Genomic DNA, 16,633 nt, shown 5'->3' with positions numbered 1-16,633 from the left:
ACTTACCAGTTTTGTTAATCCATACTCTGTATTAATGCATTTGTGCAGTCCTAGCAAGCCCTGAAGCTTGGATAACTTTGCACTGTATTCCCAGAGCTTTCCCTTATTTCTGTACTAGTGGTGCCAGCATGCCAGTCACAAATGAGAGAGGGGAGCAATTAAACTGATAAGACTTCAGTTCAGACTACATGACTTATGTATAAAGGCAGAAAAAACTTTGTTTAGCCTAGAAAAGAACAGGCTAAGTGGATATACACTTAGTAGCCCTAAAGCATATGAAAAACCATTATAAGGAGAACAGAAACAGAGACATTTTTCACCATGGTCATCAAGGTAGGACAGAAACTAATTAACTTAGATTACAAAAGGAAGACTTAAGTTATACTTTATTGGTCAGCGTATTAAAGTTCCTTGACTGTCTTGTGGGATCCTAATCAATGTGGTTTTTAAAAAGCTTCTCAGAAACATCTGTAATTACAGATGGTCTGGAGGACCTCTGGATTTTCCTTCTTATCCTACATGTCCATGCTTCCTATTACAAAATGCTAAAGACCAACCTTTTGCTGGCATAGATCAGTGTTATTCCACTGATTTAAACGAATCTGCAGCAAAAAGCATCATCACAACCTAGAGAAAATATTCGACATTGGTATCCTTCAAGGTTTCTTAAAATATCTTTTTTCATGTTGGCATGCAGTGCCATACAATATGGAAAGTTATTTGCTCTACCTGATTGAAACTGGCATAAAAATAATTACTTACTTTTCTTCTGGCTTCTGCTTTCTGGAAACACTCATGCTGTATGAAAGTTACTGCAGCAAGAACCCTGGATGATGACTGTGTATTTTCACTCTTCAATATGCTCACTGCATGCTCCAAAGTCATCTCGCCTTCTGGGCTCCTAAAAGTACAGACACACAAGATACAGTGAAGCAAGACTGCAAAAAAATCATCATTTAGCTTGTGAAATTTCTTGTAATAGAAGGCTGTTCATAATTTTCAAGGAGCTTTAGTTTTACTTAGAAAATTATTCCCTTCCCAGTAGCAGAAAATATTAAGAAAGCTTTGAGAAGTACTAAGTTTCCAGGGGAAAAGAAAATTATAAATGGAATTTTTGCAACAACAAGAGGTTCAGGATAAAGTAAGTCATGCTTGAAATTATAAAAACAAAATGGAAGACATCAGCAGATGAAGGACTAAGACCCAAAGAAGGCCAAAGCAAAATTAAAATATCTTTTACTGATGATGAGGATACCCTGATTTTTTCTCACTAAGGTGATGGTAGCTTTGCTGTATTTGTTTTCATGTCTTTCTTCAGTTTCTCTGTTCTGGACTCAGTAGAGCTGAGTCTTTGCTTTTTTGAGCTTATAAAATGTGCCTCAGTTTGAAATGGGCAAAGCTTTTTCATGGTGGGACAAAATGAAAGTGCCATACACTAAATCAGATATGTACATTGCCTATGGCAGGATTAAAGATATATGCAGTCATCTTCCCCCTAGCTGCCAACACTTTTGCTTGAATGGTAATTGTATTAGACAACCATGTCAAAAATTGGAAAGAAGAGTCACCAGACCCATTTTTTTGGGAACATAAAGCAACTCATGGCACAATTGGGTAGATTATTCAGGATGCAGTAGCTCTGGGATATATGGTTATGTTTCCCAGGCTGTCTACTCAACTTTTCCTTCAAACAATCCCCACCCAGAAAAAATAAAAAGTGTTCTAGTTTTTGGCTGAAACCAAATAATTTTGTAGAATCAGATCACAGACTGCCCAGACAGGGACCAGAGGGCAGTTTGTGAAAGACAGCGAAACAACAGTCATGGGCAATAACTCCCTGCTTCAGAGCTACAAGATTCAGAACATTTATTTGAAAATCATCTCAGTAAATGCATCTAAGATTAGAAATCTCACCACAGTTACCTTATATGGTAAAACAGGTGCTTGGGATATAAATTTGCTTAAATTCAAATGCCGAGCTTTTGGATTTTTTTTTTTACTTTTAACTAAGACAAAGGTTAGAAAATAAATGATATTCAGAAAAAAGAAATATGAAATATTTTGATACTGATTCAGCAGAGACATTTCTAAAGCATGTGCTTGTGGACTGCACTAAGAGTTACTAGGTTATTCAGCTCTGAGACTATCTCAATACGGACTGCCAGGAACTAATGAGCCTAGAAGTTCAGGTTTGCCCAGGCTGTGGTTGAGCAAGGTAGACAAACTAGGAGAAAATCAGGCAGATTTCTCATACACAGCCTTGCTACAAATGCACTGAAATCAGACTGTTTTACCCAAAATATTTGTGATGAACTCACAAGCTCTGAGACAAAAAAGAATTTTGTTAGAATTTGCCTTGCCAGCTTCCACTGTAAATCAACATTTACTATTAGCAGAGTTTGATCGTAAGGCAAAAGATAATTAGTATGGCTACAAGGACAATAAAGAAAAGAAAAGCAATATCTATGCTCATGTTGCAAATGAAATTATACTCTGGTACCCTGAGGTTTCCACATGCCTTTATATTTCCATTTGTTATAAATCATGTTATTTCCTGTCTTCTCTCCTCTTCTGAGTTAGTGTTTTGAGCAAATACGCTGTATGTACAGGTGCTGAGGCAGGCTTGTGCAAGACAAAGATGAAAGATGAAATGAAGGGGACAGTGTGTTGAGGATGTCAATGGAAAGGTTAAATCAAAGTGAAATTAAATACAATTGTTAATATCTCTAGTACCCTGGGCTCTGGTTTGGCAATGCTTACAGCTTCCAGATTTTCAGGACTTACTTCAGCCCTGACCTAAAACAAAGTAGTTACTAAGTTGCTCCACGTTGCAATTCTGATATATTGATTGGAAACCTACTTAAAGATCTTAAAGTAATGGAAAGAAGCCAGATCATCTTTCTTGTTCTTATTCTTTTAAGTGGAACAGAAAAACAAGCTCTTCAAGCTTGGTTTTTAGCCAGGTTTCCTAAATCAACAAGTTTTTTGTGACCATGGTCTTTATGTGCCCATGTGAGCATGTCTGCCTGCCTGTTAGTCACTGCAGTAAATTTGAAAGCCTTGGGTCTGTCTCAGTCACCTTTTACAGAGAGGCAGAGATCTCAGATGTATGAAATAGTAAGTCACTTCAATGACTAACGAGGAGAGAGGCTCTATCCACGCACCTTCTAAGGTCAAGACTGCTGCATGAGATGATGATCCCTCATGGGACACCAGAGAATCTGTGTGAGAACTCAGCGTCAGGACAGCAGGCATGCCCTGCAGCTGTAAAGGCGCATCAGCAGTCACCAGCCTGTGAGGCTGAGATAAATGGATGTATGGCCAGACAGCAAATTTCTAAGGGCTGTATGTGTAGACCTGCACTGAGACTGAAATTCACCAGAATTGTCCCTTCATGGCTGATACTCTTTCATGTGTGGTAGCCAAAATCTTACTCTCTTGTGCACTGTCATACTAGGATTGCTCTTCATTGGGTAAGAATAATATTTACATTCACTAAAGTGAATAATAATAATAAATACAAAGATGCAATATATCCTTTGACCCTCAGTGGCACTCACAAAAGTTAGAGCACCCTAACTTTTGTCAAAAGAGAATTTCATGCAATGATTCCATCCTATCCTCAAAAAAACGTACAGGCAAACTAATAGCCACATAGCAAATCAACAAGCGTAATGACAACAAATGGACTTTCAAACAATGGTTGTCAAACAAAGTAATAGTTTGACAAATGGTGACTTTATCTTAATTACCAGAGTAGACCACTTTTGAGATACACCATGTTGTCTGATCATTTTGTCACAGCTCGCAGGTCTGATTCTGTAAGCAGTTGTTTCCCAGCTTCAGGCTGGAGTCCTCTCTTTCCTAAGCCTTTGATATGAGGTTGCTTTTAACTGCTTCATTCTACCAGCAGATGCAAAGATAGCATTTCTATAGTCTGATTTCTCTACACTGATATCATAGCATGAGCTAAGTATTGTATACAAAGTTTGAAAATGCACGTATGTACATTTTAAATTCTATACACAGCTAGTCTGCTACTTCTCTTCAGCCTTACACAACTATTTTATAACCTCTCAGTTAACCTTGGAAAGATCTAAACTGTAAATTGTGTAAAAATGTACAGATTTCTGGAAAAATCAAATGATTTGGAACATGGGATTCTTTTTTCCCTTCCATTATTAGGGGAACAACAATTAGTATCAGATGATGCAAGCTTAAAATCAAAGAGAAGGGGTAGTGATAAGAAATATGGAAGTTCTTACTAACACCTTAGACTGAGAAGTCTCGTGTGAAGAAGCTGTTGTACTGACAGAAGAATGACAGACTTAACTGAAATACATCTGGTTTAACAGCAGGGTACCCAAAGGCAAAATGTAATCTATCAGGTTTTAAATACTTAATTCTACATTGAACTGTGCAGTAGTTAGACATGGATGAACCAGAATGTGCTACAACCAAAACAGGATTTAAACATCAAGTCCTTCCAGTGATGAGAATTACAAGTGGACTTACCAAACATGTATTTTTAGACATCATATATGTGGATATCATACATATGTTATTACCTAAGCATATGTAACAAATACTGACTTCATTCAGCTAAAATGGCTATGGTTTCTTTCTTACTATTTAAGAATTTAGTGATACAAATCCTTTCAGGGAATTATCTTTTATATACAACTCTTCACCAGCCTCTCATTAATATAAGCTATTATATTTTACATATATATATTTATATTTTCAATCTATATTTTTAAACTTTGGGTAAAATAAGGAGCCCTTCATTCTCCCCCCAAAACAGCTACGAATCCAAACTACAAACTAGGATATTTGAAAATACTGAGATAAATGAAACCTGTAAACATTTGCCTCCAATTGTTTTCCTCTGTAGTTTCCAGCAAAAGCTGAACTGAAAAACTGGCACTTAAGAAGCTACGCTGTTCAAAAGGTTTCCACTGGATCACAGTTCTTCCACCTGGAATTCAGCATGGTCTCAAGCAAGCCACATGCACAATGACAGAAGATGAATGTTTATTCACACAGTGGAAGTATGAAAAGCACTTTGGTTGACATCTCTGCGGTGAGACAACTAAATTTCACTGTCTGCACCTGCAGAACAAGAACCAAAAGTGCTCCTACACAAAATTAAAGTAGCTGGTTGTGGCTTAAATGCACTCAAGAATGTACTTCAAGTTAAGTAAATGATTGAATCAATGTGTTATATGACTGTTTGTAAGTCGTCTTCTTGAGAAACAAAGTCCTCCCGGGTACCTGTTTTCAACACCAGTACTGCCGAGTCTTTAGCTGTTGCCAGCTCCCAGTCATCTTTTCTGAATTTGCTTGCTGTAAAGACTGAATACTTAGGGCCAAATCATTAATACCAGATCTCTGAACTCCTGGATCACCAAGCAGTAAAAATTTTGATCCAGATTAGATGTGGGCACAAGATTATATATTTGTAAAACTAATCACAACAAACAATACATAGTTTAAGACAGACAATATCTGATCTGTACACAGCAGCGATATTGGCTTATGCCTAACCTGATATAGTAGCAAACTTAGAAAGAGAAGAAAGGCTGCCTTTGGAAAAATGAACTTAACAGCCATGCAACTGTGGAAAAAAGGGACATATCTTAATTACATTGTTAGTAATAACACCACAACTAACATACATAACAAACTTTGGGATCCTCTTGGAATTATGAAACAACAACGGAAACTGCAGTAAACACTAAGTAATGATCTTCTGTTTACCCTGTGGTTTGTTCTGCCCATTGAAACTTAGAGCTCTCAAAACATTCAGATTTTTCTTAAATGAAAGAAGTATTCACTTCTTAGGGGAATTTCACCACTGATGGATAAGTTTGCTTTTCTGAAAGTGGAACAAGTGTTAGAAATTCTGAAATTTTCTCTTAAAATTCAGGAAAAAAAGTCATTTAAAAAAAATCTGAATGTTTCTAACATTTTAAATAATTTTCCTGAAGTCTGGGGGCAGCTCTGGGAATTCCTGCCAGAGAGCTAAGAGAGCCTCAGTTTAAGATAGTGTCCTCAGAGCTTGTAGATTCTTGTGGTAGTGAGAAGCTTTGGGGTCCTGAAATTTAGAGCAATCTGTGTTCATTGTAGGGATGGTGCTACAGGCTAGCAGAGCTATGAGAAATTTCTGCCTGTGTTTTAACTGAAGTTTGTCAAAACCAAAAAGTTCCCTTGAAATGATGAAGGACTTTTAACTGGAAATTGTCAATCTGCCAAATCTGCCAAAAGCTGTTTCATTGGTAGATTTCTGACATATTCTAGTGAGAATAAGAGTTGAAATCATCTGGTTTCTTATGAGCACAAATTCTGTCAATACATTAGCGTGTATTGTGATCTAGGTTGTAAATTACTCAAGATCTATTATATATCCCCTTATAAACTTCATTAAGTCTTGTCAAGAGAGGTCAAACAGGAGCTGTGGACCCTGCAGTATGAGCATATACATATATTTTTTCTCTCTTTCCTTTGTTGCATTGGAAGTAGATTTTTAAAAGCAAATCTACTTTTGTGTCCTCTGCACTGACATTTTATACACCGTGCTGGCTAGTCAACCAATAGCTGGCAGTCTATCTTCTGTTTTTAAACAAATAGAATATTTTCAACTGTGAACCCCCCCAGGTAACTGTGAACCAGAGCAGATTCTGCGTCATGCTTACCCTAGCTGAGTTCCATTAATGGTGACTTGTTCACTCTGCAGGAGACCATTTCTCCCTGCTGCTGCCATAGCAGCTGTCAATGGCATCCTCTTCCCATCTGTTTCTGCAGCAACACTGGTTATTGAAGCTTGGTTAGAAGCTTCCCTCCTGGTCTGTGTGCTTCTGAAAGTAGTTTGGTTCCAGCAGGACCTTAAAGATTGCCTGTTCTGAGACCCAATATAGGAAGCAACTGGTGATTTGACTTGTCCTGTTGCACTGCCTGAGGTCAGGTAGTTCTCTTTCTCCAAAAGATTGGTCATACTGCGACTGTTGCCTACTTGCTGGTACAGAGGTACAGTGGGGCTGGGGAGGACACCATCAAAGACTGTATCATTAGCAGCTCCCATGTGGGACTGCCTTTTAAAAGAGCGTCCCCTGTTCACCGAATCCTGAAGAGTGTAACCAATAATCTCAGATCGAGCATATCTTGGTGGGACAGTCATGTTGGATCTCCTGCTATCTCCATGCCTCATAGAGAATCCGGCTTGAATCCCTCTGTCATAGTGAAAATCATTGGACACATATGCCAATCTCTCAGGGCCTCGTTGGGGAGAAATCTCTAATCTCTTCAGAGGTTGCCTTTGAGATCTCTCTTCCATTGACTTGTATGTGGTTCTAGTCCCCCAGCCATTTGTATAAGAAGTTGGTGAAGCCACCTGTTCAAGGATGCATAAAAGAACAGGAGTCACAGCAAGATCACAGCATTTAAGATTAACAGCAAAGAAAACAAACCAAAAAGTAAAGCTAAAAATTGTGAGGTCTGTTACTAGAACAGAAAAATCAAATGTGAACCTCACCAAAATTGTATATGAAAAGGGATTCTGCTACACTTCTTTGTATCTGCCTAATGAAGGTAGAAACAAATATAGTTTAACCATTAGCAGACAAAGTCTAAGGATACAGGCTTCTACTGCCAACTTGAAATATGTGTGTAAGTCAATTATGCTTGGATAAGACCAAATCTGCGTGGCCAGACTGAAAACCCTTACTTTCACTGTGGAAGAGCTACTGATGGGGATAATGGACTCACAAAAGGAGTACAGGTTACCAAATCTAGTAAGTACAGGATCAGATCATTGGATAGCTTTGTTTATTATACAGGAGCTATGCAAGGATATCTTATGCTACTGCCAGTTATCCATTGTTGCTCTCTTCTAAAAAGAACAGATTCACATTAAATATTTTGGACTGGATGACAGGTGAGAACAGGGAGGACAGAGAAGGAAATGTAGTCAAGTAAGCGGTTCTACCTCTAGCCATACAGAGCCAGAGATGCTTAATTAACTGGTCAGCAGCTGGGCTATTTTCTTTAATGAGAATAAGCACAGAATCATTCTTGCCTCTGAGCTGAGAGAGAATTGGACCTTCCATATACAGCTACTGTACTGATGGACTCTATTTAAATATTCCCATTCCCAAGCTGAATTGCTTTCAGTTTACTAATGTTGATCATGCAGCAGCATTGCTATTGAGCTATGTGTTGATTTTCAAGTCATGTGGTTGCCCCTGCAACTGGGTTCATACCAGTTATGACCAGAGTCATGAACACTGCAGAAAATCAATTATTTATCTTAGCAGTTAGGTCACGAACCCAAGAAAAGTGTGGTCACCATAAGAAGTGAAGCCGTAATTTGAAACAATTTAGAAACACTATTATATTACAAGGACTCTCGCACTGAAATTCTTGTAATGCTTAAACAGGTTACAACAGGATTATTTAAAATGATAAGGAGCACTCCACCTGTCATGGTGAAGCAAATGCAATCTGTTTTCCTATGGTTTTGGATGCTTAATTCCCTAACCTCTTTCATCATACTCCCAGCTCCAACCCATGTGCCCAACATGCCGTCATTCTTCACCCCACAGGACCCCTGAGCTCCCTCAAGCAACTGCTGACTCTTTGGCTGGGTAAGTGGCAGCACAGCCTGTTGCCACTTTGAGCTATATATGTGCTGGCTGATACGCAGCCTGTTGGGATGGATAAAGATCTGATGTGTAACAGCCTTTGCCTCAGTGGGGTGTTAATATGGTTTTTCATTTTCTACCCCAATGTCAATTCTCACAAAATCGACAGAAGTGCAAGAAGCCTGTCTGTCAAACTGAGTTGAATTTAGATGTTGGGATCAGAAGTCACCAGAAGGGGGAAGAAATGTTAACAGACAGGTATCACAGTAATTAAAACCTCCTTTAAACAGTAAACAAGTAAGCAAACAATCTAACCTTGCAACACCATTTAACAAAATGAGTAAACTATTCACGTGATATTATATTTATTTCTATTCATTGCCTTCTTCTCCTCACCTGGTTTGATTGATAATATGAGAAACCATATTGAGCTCTTGGTACAAAATCACTTTCAGTAATCCCCATGTTATAAACATGTTCTGGAACACTGGAAGCACGGTGTAAACTGCCTGTAATAAAGACTAAAATTAGTAAGATTTTAATAAAACATTATATTACTACAAAGGATGATTTACAGTACTAGGGAAATGACCCAGTCCACAATGTTAGTAATATATACTAGCTGAAAAGCAGAGGGGGAAAGGATGGAAAGATGTTTGTTTATGGCTAAGCAAATCTTTCTGAAGACATCAGGCCTTTTTCAGTTTCTTATTTATTTTAGATAAGGTGAGATATTTTTAACTCTTAGAAGTCTTATGATCTATACAAATAATTAAGAAACATGGGTTTATATCTCCGTTACTGTACACCCTAGAGATGCACTTTTTACAATGCACCATTGCAAATAAATAGCAGACACTGAATATAAACCATTTTCTTCATAGTTGCCTACCTCTGCTGCTGATGTTTCTTCTTCCTTAGGCTCTACCTTAATGATAATATATTGGAGCAAGCAACACTTTATTAATCTTCTCAGTGCTTCACCCAAAGAACACAAAGGGTCCATGACCAGGCTCTACAGTTTATGGATATGTATGACACATGAAGCTGAAAAAGTTGGGGGGAGTTTAATGACACTTTAAATCTATATCTGAAAGGTTCGCTAATCCCACAAACAGTGTAGAACACCCACAGTACATCCGCTCTATTTGTTTTTTTTCCATGACCCACCTTTGAAAATAAAACAGTGCATTGCGATTATTTTTTTCTTAAAACTTCATTCTTTTCTTAATTAAAAAAACAATTATCAGGCTGTTTTTTTTTCACTGATACCATGCATCTTTAAAGGAAAGTGCTTCCATTAATACAAAATAATTTTTAAAGCTTTGTAACAGATACTGCTGAAATTTTTTTTTTATGAGATTCCCCTGTTATGAGAATCTGCCTACAGGAATATAAAAACCACCAAGATGATTAAAGAGGTGAAACAGAAATCAAAAGCTGAAGGCAAGACATACCCCAAATCTGTCACAAATGGGGCCAGTGTGTGATGAAGAAGTTTAGGTAACAGTGGTTAACAAAGAAGTTAGACACACTGACTGGCCATGAATTTTCCAAATAGCAGACACTGCCTGAACTACTACAGAAAATAGAGATCCAAATCATTAACTTGGTCAAAACTGATGAAGTTTCCACTTCTAAAAATATTAGGAGTCATACGCACAATGGTGCCAAAAACAAGCAGGTAAATGCCTAGTGGGATTTCTGAAAGCACCTTGTGTTTATATGCCAAATAGCTGAGGCTTTCAGCTTATGCCGTTAGGCTCCTGACTTTATTAGGTGCATATGGGTTTCCTTAGGGACTTACATAATCTTATATCTTTGATCTTTAGTTACTGTAGTTGGTAAAGGGCCTGACAAGAATGAAACTACACAATAGAATAAGAATAATTTTTCACTAGCATGTGTCCACCTGGCTGAGATCAAATCTGTGCATAATAAAAATCAGTGTTTAACAATTTGAGGTCCAGTTCAATCATACTTTCCAGTTAATTTTGCTTATTTAATCACACTTTCCTGCTCTTTTGCTTTGGCCACAAAACACAGATTTAAACATGCATTAGTTGATTTGTTAAGACACATTCATTTCAACTTTGCGTCATGAGACTGGAATAGTACAGCTTGGTCAAATTAATGATTTGGACTGTAAGAATTCCTACATGACATTAAAAGTTTGTGTGTTTCAACAAAGCCCAGGGGTTACACAAATAACAACAAAGCAGTAGTAGGAGAGTGACTTGTTTTACACTGCAAAAGTTTCCTGCTTAGCTCTGCCAATGTACACTGACAACAAAAATCTGCACATTCATATAATCTGTGTGATATAATTCTCATATCAATGTACAGTTTCAAGTGGCCTATAAGACTCCATCTTAGTCTATTGCCTATGCCTGCTTTTTAAAGATTCACTTTATTCATTGCTACCCATGAAAATACTCTCATATAAGCAGTCTTTAAATATGCACAAACACACACACATATTAACAATGTATCTGTTTCTTTATAGTTAGTATTTTTGTCCAGTTCACTTTAATTAGTGAGAAATAATTCTCTGTTACTTATCTACTTAGAACATAAAGATCCTTTGAGCAAGGCATTTCTTTATGTTTTAGAAAGCTCTGAACTCTGTCTTTACTAAACAAATAATAAAATAATGAGGATTATAAAGCTGCCCATGAACTAGTTTAGGATAAACTACATATCTAACAGTTGCCCTGTTCGCAAAGCAAAATACAGTCAATTAGAAATCACAACACGCAGGTATCTTTACTAAACAGTAGCTTTAAGCAGTTCTCTTTTTTAACCTTCAGTCTTTCTGTGAACTATCCATCAGTAAAACAAAACATTTTTCTCTCTCAGAGGTAAACACAGCAGACATTAGCTTGTGGAATTTCACTTTGCATGTACACTATCTAGTGTTTGCTCTTACCATATCAGTAAAATATTTTGTGAGTATTTTACCTAAGATTTATTAGCCACATAAAATGTAGTTTGTAAGATCGGCTGTTTACTCATGCCAAAAGCCAGTGTGCTAAAGGAAAAAGTGATAACTAAAATGCTGTGACTTCAGTAGTTATTAGATGCATAACAGGTGATCTGATCAAGACTTGCTTCTCTCAGTGAGACTACCTCCAGCTTTTCTTTCACCACAGTACAAAACACCTTTCAGTGTTACATACATTCAAAAATCGTTAGGCAGCCCTTGTACGCTCAGTGCATTGATTTAAAAGAAAGCAAGCCATGAAGGATTTTCTTAATGTATTATGGGTTCTTTTACTGTTACAATTAATATTTTCTAACTGTGAGACCACTGTGAGTGGTCTAAGTCTCACAGAAACTCTCTTCAAAAACTATAAACTTGATTCAGTTACTCACCCATAGGCATCCAAAACTATATGACATGCCATAAAGATAGCTCACTTGATTTCCAGCTGCCAGTCAAGAAAAGGACAGGTTTCCTATAGGCTCTGTGTCACATCTGTCAAGCCATGTGGGTATTCTGGAAACGGTGGGCATCTCAAATAGCAGCTGACACCCATGCGCAGGCAACTGAACTGAACCTTTTATCTCAGTCTCCTCTCTTTCCTGCCAAGATGTAACCAAAGAAGTTCAGGAACACTGGCTTTTTAGACGTGGTAAAGTGGTGGAGGAAAACTAAAACCTCTTCACTCTTCCTCATAACCTACAATAAAAGCCATACAAAAATCACCTAATCTCACAACAATTATGATAAAATTCTGAGACCTGACAAAATAGTTACACTATAAGGAAGGAGACTAAAGAGATGACAGAAGAAAAAATCCTATCTATTGTCACAGTGGCTCTTCTCAAACCTCCTTTGTTCCCTTGGATGTGATATGTTGAGTGTGTCTAGAGGCCTTGAAAGCTCCTCTCCAGTGATTACTGGCCATACTAGCCACCATTGCAGACATATCAATCCCCTGTGCGATGGGCCTTTAAAAATCACAATGACACTACGTGTGTCTAAGTTACATGATATATGAAGAAAACAATTAGTCTCTATTAAGGAGTTAGGTGTATCAGATTCCTTTTAAATCCTGTATACTGTTATCCACTTATGAGTCCTTTTCAGCAATTTTATATTTAAATGGTTACCACGAAAATCAAATTTTGGCTTTAAACCCCATGCTGCAGGCATCAACATAATTGTACCCCGTATATAAAGGTCTATGAAAGATTGTGGTATTTTCATGTATCCCAAGTGCCCACCTGTTGAATATCTATTGTCCACGCTTGTTCAGAGGGGTAATAATATCCTCAGCAGAAACTCACTGTGTTCCGCGTTCCAGGTTTGCAATCTTTTAATTCTTTTTCATACACCACCACTCGTGGACTGAGATGGTGGCATTTTAACAATGGCTTATCAAAAACTTCACTGAGTCACTTAATCTAGAGATGAACAAGCCTCCTTTCTGGTCATTCCTCTCCACTGCTCTTCCAGCGCAACTCAAAGGACTTTTTTCTAACATTTTGTACTTTGCACTGCTCAGTACCCATTTAAACAAGTGCTTACAATGAAAGAAAAAGATCTCTTCTGGCTCAGGAAGCAGAGGTGAGGAATTTAATGACACCAACGAGAAGTCCAAGTCACCAACAAGTAATCTTTTTCTACTTTCTTTTTCTACAGAGATACAACAAGAAAACTACTATGAAGCAGTAAGCCTCATCAAAAAATCTATGAAATGGAAGACTCAGGATAGGAAACCCCTAAGAACCCCTAAAACCAGTTTAAGAAAAACACTATTAAGAATTGTAAAAACGAAGCAATATAAGGAAGAAATAAGGCTCTGATTGTAACCGCCTTATATCTAATACTGTTGATTGGAAACCTCTTAAGTTTTAGTTGTTTTTCATAAACACAAACCTGGGTCAGAGAAAGTATCTCTACACAGACAGCAGTTCACCTGGCTGTTTGGTTTTGTAAAACATATTACTAAATTCTGCCCTCATTTTCTGCGGTAAAACTGAGAATGTTGCACAGGGAGGAAGACTTTGTTCCAGGGATTACACTAAAGAAACAGGAATATCACAAAGAAATTTAAAAGCCAATCAAAACTCAGAGAGAACAAGATCAGGGGCAAGTGGAACCAGAAACCTAAAATGGTTTCATCAACTCTTAAATTATACATGAAATAATCAATGTTAAATATGTGAGCTAAAAACCACTGGTCATTAACGTATATGGTTCTAAAGGCCATTTTTCTGAACTATATACCATTTCATTGCTATCTTTAAACAGCATTCAGAAATTTCATATGGCTGCTTTAGTGGCTCACATTTACTTCCAGGTGGCATAATCTTTACCTTATAAAGATATAGCAACTGATGAAGTGGAGAAGTTGCAGCTCTTGGCAAACTACTGCTTGAAAAAGCTCTGACAAAGTTTTAAAAAGATTTGAGGCAGCACATGATTTTAATCATTTTGCAGCTGGAGGAATCCTCAAAGCACAAATCTGAGGATGACCTGAATTTCCATTATAAAAAGAAAGAAGGAAGACACCTTCAAAAAACAAAAAAGGGAGAAAAGCAAGCAACATGGGTGAAGGAGGCAAAAAGGTTCCATCCCATTTGAAGGTAATTTTTAAGGCTAAGCAGTCACCTTTAATTCGAAACTTTAAGGAGAAATTATGCTGCCTGATAGTGTACTCCTTGTGCTTCAAAACTCCCAGTACTGTCTGTGGAAGCTGGGTGTGCACAGTGTAGTGCGTAAGACCTTTATTACCACTGATTTTTTTTTACCCAGGGGTTATGTGCTTGCCTAATTTTAGGCATGTATGTGAATACTCTAGTTAGGTATGTGCTAAGTACCTTGCTGAACAGGGTCTGAAATACTTCTACTGATAGGACAGTTGTATTGCAGGGACCTGCTACTTTTAAATCTTTATATAGTTTTCCACGTGACTTCAAACACTACAGGTTAAGACGCTTGGTGAATATATCTAGAAAATCATTATAATTTAGTGAAGTGGTATTTTTTGCATGTAAAATAGGGCACATTTTTTAAGAGTAGCTTATATACAAAAATTCTTTTTTTTCCAAAGAATAGTCAAATTCTGAGCAAGTCTTCTATGGAAAAGCACATTTGGATTCACATACATATATACATACTTTTTTCAGGGAAGTCAGCATGTTGAACACATTAGAGGCATTTGACACATATTATAGATATTTGAGATACAGACAGATAGATATATAGACATATCTATATACTGTGTGTATATAAATAAATACATTTATTTATATAAGGAATACATTCCAGTTCCTTTTTTTTTGAGTTTTGCAGTAGGACTAAAAATGTATGATGAATTGGACACAAGCATATGTTTGAAAGAAGAAAAATAGAAAGTCCTTTTATGCATGAATAATGCATGCAACAGACATGGATTTGCCACTCCTGTTTCTGAAGCACAGAAGTACTGGTGTCTCAGAAATGCAAAGTGCCCAAATACTTGACCTTCAGAAAAAAAAAAGCTAACTAAGACAACTATCCCCTAATCCATCAGTTTTGTTAATGTGTTCCATAGAAGGTAAGGGGAGCTAGGAGGACTGGAACTTCTCTTCATAGATTTTTATGCATGGTTTAGAGACAGTATCTCAACTTCATGACACCATCTCATTTGTTAACTATTGTTCAAAAAGTATTTTCCAGAGAACTCCTCTCTAGTATCAGAAAAACTAATGAAGTTACTCTAAAAATGTTTAGGAACCTTATTCAAATAAGAGCTTCCAGCCTGAGGACTTGCATGTGTACCTACACACTGCTGAGCTGTGTATACTTATTTATGTGATTCATGTTCCTAATTTTTCTGAGTAGAATATGTCTGTGTCTGCATTGTATTCATTTTTAGTCATGAGGTGTTTTTCTGATGGAAGCCAGCTGAAGTACAAGGAAACATTTTTCTGCCTGACAAGACAGATGAGCGAAATATATTTATAAATGTGAAACCCTTTCACTCATTTTTTTTGAAAACAAAAGGTGACAGCTTCCATAATGACAACTGAGCAACACGGTGTAATAACCTGTAAGTCAGTCATATCGTCCTATTTAAAAACAGGAGCAAAGTTTTCAGGATAATTATGCATAATTCATGCATAATTATGATAATATAATTTATGTTTTCAGATTTTTTCTGGACTTACTTTAAAAACAACACATCTCTTCCCTATTAATACTTAAGACAACCCCCCCCTCCCCCCGCCCCCAGCAGCTTGCCTGAAACCCTCGGCACCTGGCAAAGCTACCCCATCAGGGCCTGACACCACAACTGGATCTCCGTTGCATGACAGGTGCCACTGCACAGTGGACCCTAAAAGGATCGGGCCTGCTGACTGCAAGAGCTTGAAAGCAACTGACTTCAATTTGTATTGCGCACAGCAATGAATGGGGTAAATAAAGAGTTTAGCAACATTAGCATTCGGTTTCCTATTTACGCCTTTCCCAGGGTTATTTTGCCAAACCTCCTTTCAGTTCATTTTCTTCTACTTCACAGTAAAATAAGGAAAACCATTTCCGACACTTCTTTCCGTTTTATTCAGCAAAGAGGGCCAGTGGGTAAAACTAAGTTATTAAAATAAGCACATTAAAACGGTTACGGGATTCGGAGAATTTAGCCTCAAGTCTTCTCTCAGGCAGCAGTGAAGTTGGAGTGGCTGGGAGGGAGAAACACCTAATTCGCTTAATCAGAAAGGAGAAAGAAGGAAAAAGTGTGACACAGCTCAGATTTTTTATTACAGATGCTGCGAAGGGAAACGACTTGTATGAAGCCCGTACCAAGCAAGCGCTTCCTCTCCGGGCCCGCGCAGATTACGCGGCACGAAGGGGCCATTCCGTACAGCTCTGCTTTTACTCACAAGTCACCTCCGCACAAACCTCGCCGCGTAGCGGCTGATGTGGCGGCTGACCACCACCACCGCCTTCACGCGACAGCCGGCTCCGCTCCGGCGTCAAACCCACCAAAACCGATAATAAACTA

At 37.8% G+C, this 16,633-nt stretch overlaps 1 protein-coding gene across 1 annotated transcript in view; it reads right to left on the bottom strand.

Annotated features, from left to right (window-relative positions):
* Positions 1–16,175, bottom strand: part of PKP2 (plakophilin 2) — a 43,647-nt gene extending 27,472 nt beyond the window's left edge. The window contains exons 1-4 of the mRNA XM_026084491.1: positions 16,166–16,175; positions 9,036–9,148; positions 6,696–7,390; positions 763–901 (exon numbers count right to left, since the gene is read on the bottom strand). Of these exons, the coding sequence (XP_025940276.1) occupies positions 763–901; positions 6,696–7,390; positions 9,036–9,104 (903 nt within the window). The 5' untranslated portion in view covers positions 9,105–9,148; positions 16,166–16,175. The remainder of the gene's footprint in view (positions 1–762; positions 902–6,695; positions 7,391–9,035; positions 9,149–16,165) is intronic.
* Between the last annotated feature and the right edge of the window lie 458 nt (positions 16,176–16,633).

Source organism: Apteryx rowi, unplaced genomic scaffold, assembly GCF_003343035.1.
Source record: "Apteryx rowi isolate R43461 unplaced genomic scaffold, aptRow1 scaffold_642, whole genome shotgun sequence".
In the NCBI taxonomy this organism is placed as follows: Eukaryota; Metazoa; Chordata; class Aves; order Apterygiformes; family Apterygidae; genus Apteryx; species Apteryx rowi.
The sequence above is the reverse complement of the archived record's forward strand: the minus strand, read 5'-3'. Positions and strand labels throughout refer to the sequence as shown.